The 8,199-nt window shown below is 40.5% G+C and overlaps 1 protein-coding gene across 2 annotated transcripts in view; it reads left to right on the forward strand.

Moving 5' to 3' along the window:
* Positions 1 to 8,108, forward strand: part of gpr143 (G protein-coupled receptor 143) — a 16,741-nt gene extending 8,633 nt beyond the window's left edge. Inside the window, exons 3-11 of one of the 2 annotated variants that reach the window (XM_083997366.1) lie at positions 1,146 to 1,450; positions 3,024 to 3,133; positions 3,497 to 3,591; positions 3,815 to 3,907; positions 4,232 to 4,341; positions 4,816 to 4,924; positions 5,452 to 5,569; positions 5,674 to 5,923; positions 7,450 to 8,108. In XM_083997366.1, the coding sequence (XP_083853492.1) occupies positions 1,146 to 1,450; positions 3,024 to 3,133; positions 3,497 to 3,591; positions 3,815 to 3,907; positions 4,232 to 4,341; positions 4,816 to 4,924; positions 5,452 to 5,569; positions 5,674 to 5,923; positions 7,450 to 7,553 (1,294 nt within the window). In that variant the 3' untranslated portion in view covers positions 7,554 to 8,108. Of the gene's footprint in view, positions 1 to 83; positions 1,451 to 3,023; positions 3,134 to 3,496; positions 3,592 to 3,814; positions 3,908 to 4,231; positions 4,342 to 4,815; positions 4,925 to 5,451; positions 5,570 to 5,673; positions 5,924 to 7,449 lie in introns of both variants that reach the window. The other variant, XM_083997367.1, reaches the window with a different exon arrangement.
* The last annotated feature ends 91 nt before the right edge of the window (positions 8,109 to 8,199 follow it).

Raw genomic sequence — 8,199 nt, forward strand, 5'->3', positions numbered from 1 at the left:
ATGAATGCCCTCTCTGTAGTACTGAATAATGAAATCCCTTGATGCTTTGTTTCCCAAATAAATCTGCTTCAAATGTCCACCAGTCTTCTCAGATCTCGGGCCAAGCATAAGCAGATTCAGCAGTTGCCACGGCCTCTCCTCTCCTGCATCTGGCCGTGGTGAATGTCAGCTGCATGAACGCTGGAGGGGAGTGGGGGTTCAAGTATAGGCTCTATAAATCCTAACTCGATCTCAGCTAACCCATGCAAACAACAAAAATAAAGTGCACCAGAAAATAAATCACAAATCTAAGGCTTCTTGTTTACTTTTAACTCTTAGTTTGACCTTTTCGTGACCTTTACTGACGAGAATCACTCACATCACAAGGCTATTTCCACCCGCTGTGCACTCTGTCTGGATTACAGCTCACTATTTCACACCTATTTGTGCACTTGTGATTAATGAATGCACAACAGTGGATATGTGAAGCCATAATGTAGCCTACTGTATGCGAAAAGCTCCTCAGAAGCCACGTGGCCGGTCACACAGTGGTCAACAAGTCTAAATGGATGATGAGTTCATGTGTGTGTCATGAGTGACTCACATCACATATTCACTGATTGATTTATTAATTGTTTTGTCATACTAGAGTATGGTGTAGAGTTATGCACTACATCCAGTATAAAGAAGTTAATATTTCTTTACTGGTGTAATTTTCCATCTGAGATGTTTTCTTATAGTTTAATGTGGCTTTTTTTTCTTTTTTAAATCATCAGAGCATTAGAGTCCAAAACTATTTATCCCCAATAATAGAAAACAACATTTCATCACCCTTATTATACTTTAATGTGTTATTTTATTATTATTATTCTTTTTTTTTATTTTATATTAGTGTGTTTTCTTCAGACGTCCTGTGCTATGAATCAGCTCATTTAAAACACACAGCATGTGGCTGAACTAACTTCCCTTCAGACCTAAATCACGTATCACACAACAGGCCATTGTCGGGCCTCTCTTGTATTGTGGCACAGTTAAGCTACAACTGCAGGGATTAAATGGAAGCACATGATGATTCAGCCCCGTGATTTGTCAAGAGAGTTGGGTCGTGGACTCATTTCCTCTGATTTTCTTTTTCTTTTTCCTCTCGCTCCCCACTGACACCGTAGCCCACTTCTCCTCTCCCTTCTCCCTCTCTCCTTCTCTCTCCGGTCCGTGATGGCATCCCCCCGGCTGGAGACCTTCTGCTGCCCGAACCGAGACGCGGCGACGGAGTTCGTGGTCTCCTTCCAGCCGGTTCTGTTTGGGGCTCTGACTCTGGGAAGCGCAGCTCTGAGCCTCATCTTTGCTATTTTACAAGTTTTGCCAAAGCGAAAGGGCTACAGAAGACTGGGACAGTATCCTCTGCCAAGGCCGGCGTCCTCCTCACGGATATTGTTCATCATCAGTATATGTGACATACTGGGATGCGCAGGTACAAACTGTTGCTGTGGGTTTTCTTTTTTTCAGATTAGCTGGGGAGGAAAAAAATGAGGAAAGATCAGGTTGATTTTCACAGCAGTGGTGTGGCTGGGTTTAATTACGCACGCAAATATTTTGGTTTTAACCCTTTTATAGCTCTGCATTTACAGCCTGGCCTGTTCTATCCACACACAGAGACAAAATCAGATGGGAAACTTTACCAATGAAGGCAATTCAGAGAGATTCTACACAAATTGATCCCACTTTTTCTGTTGAAAAAATAAATAAATAAAAAGGAAATGAATGATGAAAAAAAAAAAATCCACCCACACTTTTTCTTTTAAATTGGAAAGTTGGTTATAGATCAAAACTGCCAGCATATCAGATATTCACTGCATTAGCATTACCAACAAATAAAAAGAATATTTTAACCCTTTACATTAAATTCCCAATTGCTCATTTGACTTTTACTCAAAAGTGACTTACAAGTTAAACATCACTAAAGCTTAACAATAATAATAATAATGCCAATGCTAGTTAATGCTATCAGTCATATACATCTGTAACTTTGTTTACTTTTTGGCAAATGGAGAAGACTCAAGTTTGGATTTAAGGAGGTGGAAATTGAGTCTGTAACCACAAGAGTGGCCTGATGAAATGATAAACAAAAGTTCCACAAGGCCATCATCATCACCATATTGTCAGTGTTTGTTTTTTGTGTGTGTGTGTGTTAATAGGCGATTGCCAGTATTTTTCAACACCCCCAGAGCAGATGTCTCTAAAATTTGTACAAAATAGATCAATTTATTTAGTTGTGAAGCAGCTTCTCTCCTATTATGTCACAACAGAATGAATCATCATCGTCTCATGTGAGTAATGAAATGACTCACTACAGTTGCCCGTCTTCTTTCCTCCTGGTCATTATTTTTTAATTTAATTTGAAAGCAGCATTGTTCTCAACACAACCAGCTAAAGTAAAGAGTCACTGATAAATTAATTTCATACTGTTCATACTGCACCACATTACAAACAATGTCACATTCACACTGTTCATTCGCGGTCGGTGAGAGCGCAGGCAGATGTGATCATGTGTTACAGTGTACTTAGTGCCCACTGAGATCCATTCACCGCTGCAAACTTAACAGCTTGAATCACACCCATGTCACGATTCTGAAGTGAAATACAGCAGCAGCATGCAGTCCGCGCTCTGTAGTCTGTATCGCATAAAGATGCTGGGAGAGCTCCTGTTTTTTCCATGGCTCTCTGCCGTGAAGAGTTTCATGTAAGAAATGGAAACACCCTTATAAAAGCCCACACCTGGAGGCACTTCATATTTCCATGATGCAAAGCTGCTATTAAAAGGACTCCGTGACTGACTCTCATTAATTCATCTGCTTAAAAATAGACTGAAAAAAACAAAAAGCAGTTGGATGTGTTTTAAGTTAATGAACCCCAGACCGAGGTTTTTCCCCCCTTGTTTGTGTTTGGATTTATCCCTCTTCTCTTCCGCTTGTGTTTGCTACACAAACAGGAACTGTCCAATTATGTACTGTTTTTTTTGTTTTTTTTCTCCTGAACTCCCCCAGGTATCATGGTGAGGTCATCAGTATGGCTGGGCTGGACCAACATCATCCAACACATCTCTGTGGCCAACAACACCGATGTGTGGCCAGAGGTCTTCTGTGTTGGCAGTGCAGTACGTATCACCTCATCCAACAAATCCAAACAGTTCAGCTCAGCCTTTATCTGAACACAACATACTGTATCTTATTTCAGTATGACTTCAGATTCAAAGAAAGGTACTATGGTGATAACAAACAAACACGTCATTGCACTGCACGCGCCATCCTCGGAAAATCCTGATTCTATGGATGAATTTCGGTCATTTGTTTTTAAAGTGTGCTCATCACAAGCATGTGCACAGCTGGGGTGTGAAATATTTGTCACATTGCGTCTTTTTGAATCTGTTACAGACCCAGATAAAACAGAAGATAAACTTGCACCAAAAACAAAGGCACAATTACTCATCCTCAAATTTAATCCAATTTATGTGTTACAGATGTGGATCCAGCTGTTTTATAGCGCCTCTTTCTGGTGGACTTTTTGCTACGCCGTCGACGTCTTCCTTGTGGTGAAAACATCTGCGGGAATCAGGTGTGCCCTCCGTTCACCAAAAGCTCATTATCACCTGAGCCTCGGTGCTTTACACTGAGCTGTCACTCCCCTCACAGCTGATGTGTAAACCACCTTTCTCTCACTTTTTCCTCACTGTCTACTGCAGATGTAATAATTCTTTGTTTTCAGAGCTGCAGCATGTGTTGTGTGCTCAGGTCTCATGACTGACTGTGTCTCTCTCCCCCCCCTCTACCCCCATCAGCACCATTATCCTCTACCACATGATTACATGGGGTCTGGCTGTGCTGCTGTGTGTGGAGGGAGTGGCCATGCTCTACTACCCATCCATCTCAGAGTAAGACTGTTTGCTGTTCCTTTAGATAAGCCAAAACACGCACCTCTCACCACTGGCTCGTCTTGTGAGCAGATAAACACAGACCAGTGACATATTTGTGTGTCTTTTTCTCCTGCAATAGCCTGAAGCTCTGTTAGAGAGTCCAGAGTAGACCCGGTTCAAAGCAGATGTAACCACAAGACAGACACAGTTTATGTCTTTAGATGAATATGTGTGGAAGTTTGCTTAATGATTAAAACACTCTTTTTGTTTTGTCTTTGTATCTAGAAGGATAATGAGCTGAGAGTAACTCTGCATTTTATTTTGTTGCATTTCTTTGTGCAGCTGTGAGCAAGGCCTCGAGCACGCAGTCCCTCACTACGTCACCACGTACGCGCCGATGGTGCTCGTCCTCGTGGCCAACCCAATCTTCTTCAACAGAACCATATCTGCAGGTCAGTTTCCTCTACGGTTGCCTCAAAGGGCTCAATGCACTAAAATTTGAGAAAACACATACAAAAGACACTTACTCAGAAAAAAATTGTTTCTGTGGACACAAAAAAAAGTGACGGACAAAGGCGAAGCAAACAGTACATATTAGAAATAATGTCTGATTCAGGTGATATTGACATTATAACACACTCATAACACATTATTTTCAAACACCACTAAGGAAGCTGTCTCTTGACTCTTGACATTTTAAGTTAAGAAGCACTGAACAAAAGAGCAGCCCACAGTCTGTCACTTTTTAGTGTCCCCAGAAACACTCTGCTGTGTTGTGAGTTTCTGCACCACACGTGTTGTCAATAATGAAGTTGTCTTCTGAATTTGTAGCACATTTATGTCTTTGAAGCTGTTTCCTGACTCAGACTTTCACACAGAGAGAAACAGGAAAACACAATCTTGTTTTTCTTTCCCCGTCACTCTAGTGACATCTCTGCTGAAAGGACGACAGGGGATCTACACAGAAAACGAGAGGCGACTGGCTGGCGAGATAAAAATGCGCTTCTTTAAAATAATGCTGGTATTCTTTATTTGGTATGTTGCCACCATCCTTAAAGGAGCAAATACAAATGGGACAAATTGTGTCATGTTGTCGTTGAAGGGTCACAAAAGTGGATTAGGAAGAAAAGACTACAAATAGATTTTTAACATATTTTTATATAGAGAGAGGCTTGAAAAACACAGCAAATGATTAGCTGTGATGTCAAGTACATGTCAAACATGTAAAGCCATCACCATTAACAACAGTTTCTCCCATAATGTAATGTAAATTTTCCACTTTTATGTGTTTGTAAATGTGTTTGTCAGAGATTATTTATAAAGAGGCTGTTGTGCTCAGAAGAAATTTAACTCTCACAAGACAAACTCATGAAAACTCACATGTATTAGTCGTCAGGAGAGGTCAAACTAATTAGCCAATGGTTTTCACAGTTTTCTCTGGAGCTGGATGTTAATGTCACATATGGTGAAAGGAGAAATGTAATTTGCTTTTTATTATCATTAAAAAAAAAAAAACTTCAGAGAGACTAATGAGACATGTTGTTTCTGCTCTGATGTGTCAGCTGGCTTCCCAACATCATCAACGAGATTCTCCTCTTCTTCCTGGAGATGCAGACAGACATCAATGACAGCGGGCTCAGGAACGTGAGGAACGCCGCTCTCATCACATGGTTTATCATGGTGGGTTAAAAAGCATAAACACACAGAATGAAGAATATTAATTTTAAAAATGTCTAACACTTTGAAATGTTGTGTTTCTTTCTTTTCTTTTCTTTTTTCCTCAGGGTATCCTGAACCCCATGCAGGCCTTCCTCAACACCCTGGCCTTCCACGGCTGGACGGGCTTCAGCGTCGACCTAAGCCTGCAGGGAAGGAGGGAGCTGGCCTGGGACTCGGTTTCTACTTCGGTGCCCAACGGAGGTGGCCACAACCCCATGGTGGGGACCACTCTGCTTTACCAAAGCCATGTCCAGGAAGCCAAGAAGCTGGGCAATGGGCAGAACCACTCCGACGCCATCAGTGTGCTCTCAGAAGGTAACTGCTTTTTTAGTGGCAGTAACAACTCACCTGTTTATCAGGGCTGGTGAATCATCAGCATGGTTTATGGACTACCTCTATTTAATAGATGAGACTATTATGAAATGATGAGCCTGCTCCCACTGTTTGGATAAGCTTATTTGTTAGTAGAGGTTTTCATTGCTATTGGTGTAAATAGTACAGACTTGGATCCATTGTCCAGGATAAACATAAAGCACTAAGCATTGTATTTTTTTCACGGTAAAATATTAATATATTCAAAGTTGTTGCTGATGTCACATAATGTAACCTTGCAAAACTTCATGTTTTGATCCATGGCGCTCTGAATAGTACAGTACAATAGCGTAACATTTCATTCCAAGGGAGGTTACACATTCTGTGTTGATAATGAGAACAGTGTTGCTACCAATCTTTGTTCATTCACCGTGGCACAACATGCTTCTTCTTCTTTTTATTTATTTTTTTCCACTAGGCAACAAAATTGAGCACAAATCCTGATCTTCTGTTCAAGGTTGTGCCGAGTTATCTCACAAAACTTTGAAGTGTCTATTGATAAGCCGAGAGCAATGGTAAAGCTGTAAGCCCAGCTAAAGCTAATGTTGTCTAAAACAATAAAATAAGATGTAAAATAAGAAATAGCTGTAGTTTGCTGTGGTGTTGGATTAGACTAAACTGGTTTTAGTTGGGTTGCACCTCGTGAAGTGGCGTCTGTGTACACTGAGCGCTGAGCTGCATTCACTGGATTAAGATATGAATATTTATTCTGTCATTCTGGCAACACTGAGTGATGACACAGGCCTTTTTCCAGCGCAGACACATGTCATGGGAGGACAAGCACAGATGTAAATAATAAAATTAATAATGGCTCATTTCCATTAAGCTGTTTCAATTCCAGGGTCGCGGTGCTGTTCACGCCGACTCACTGTCACGGCTCACTGTGACATTTTGAATAGGACAGACATTGTTAATGATATAAGCAGCGTGCTAACCCGTGCTTTCTCCCACTGTCATAACATCTGCTTTGGAAAAGGCCTGCTATGATTTCAATAAATGTATTTTTTTTTTTTTTTTGGGGGGGGGGGTGGGGGGTGTGGGGGTTGTAAAGCATTTTTGAAGTTGTGTTTGTGCACCGTCAGTGTCTCTGAAATGACAAGTCCTTAGAAATAAAGTAAATCTTTACAAGGATGAATGTTTTTCACTCATTCATATACTGTAGTCTGTTTGCCCTTTAATACAAGTAACAACAAAACCCAGATAGATAGATAGATAGATAGATAGATAGATAGATAGATAGATAGATAGATAGATAGATAGATAGATAGATAGATAGATAGATAGATAGATAGATAGATAGATAGATAGATAGATAGATAGATAGATAACTTTATTTAATCCCCAAGGGGAAATGTAATATTATTAATATTGTATCATGATGCAATATGTATATGATATAATGGCTTTGCTCATGGTTTGGTGTCATGTGGAGTCACACCCAGTAACCTGCCCCTATTTTGTCTTACTAGGTTCAGAGTCTAGTACAGTTGAAATCCACATTTCCAGCGAGATCCGAGACTATGAGGATGTAGACGCTGACGGAGAATCGCTGGACAACTCTGTGAGGCACTAGCTGGGGGTCAACAAGGACCCGCCTCTCTCCCTCCCCTCCTGCGGTGTGACGCTGCTCTTTTCGGTTGACTTTTTGTATTAGCATTTGCCTGATCTTAGCCTCTATTGTCCTCTTGAGACTCTCCCAGATATGAACAGTTCACGTGATTTTATTAGTTGGTACGACAGAATGAGTCCAAATCTTTTGATTCCAAGCCTTTTTTTTTTCTCTCTCTAAGCTTTTTAAATCTGTCTGCAGTTCAGTATAGTGGACAGCTGAGTAAAGTCCCACAGCCAGTCTCATGTATGTAGCAGTCAGTCAGCAGAACAAACAACACTTTCTCAATAATAACGCACAGGCTGAGCTCTTTAGTTGCTTGAAGTGTCTGAGGAAATATTTCTGTTGGCAGGTTCTCTGAATTAGATGCACACTGGGTTTGTGAAGATGCCGTTAAATTCCTAAGGCACAGCAGAATGTAATTTGTTAGTCTTTGTTTTTTTTTTTAACTACGTTACTGTATTTCCAACTGTATTTTTGCACATCTATTTTATACAATATTAAATATCCAAAATATTTCTTAAATATTTGTTGGTGACACTTTCTGGTGTGTTCTGAGTGGTTATAGTGTAGTAACCTTTCAAACTTAAGACTCATGAGTTAGAATATT

The sequence above is a fragment of the Trachurus trachurus genome, assembly GCF_905171665.1.
Source record: "Trachurus trachurus genome assembly, chromosome: 21".
Lineage (NCBI taxonomy): Eukaryota > Metazoa > Chordata > Actinopteri > Carangiformes > Carangidae > Trachurus > Trachurus trachurus.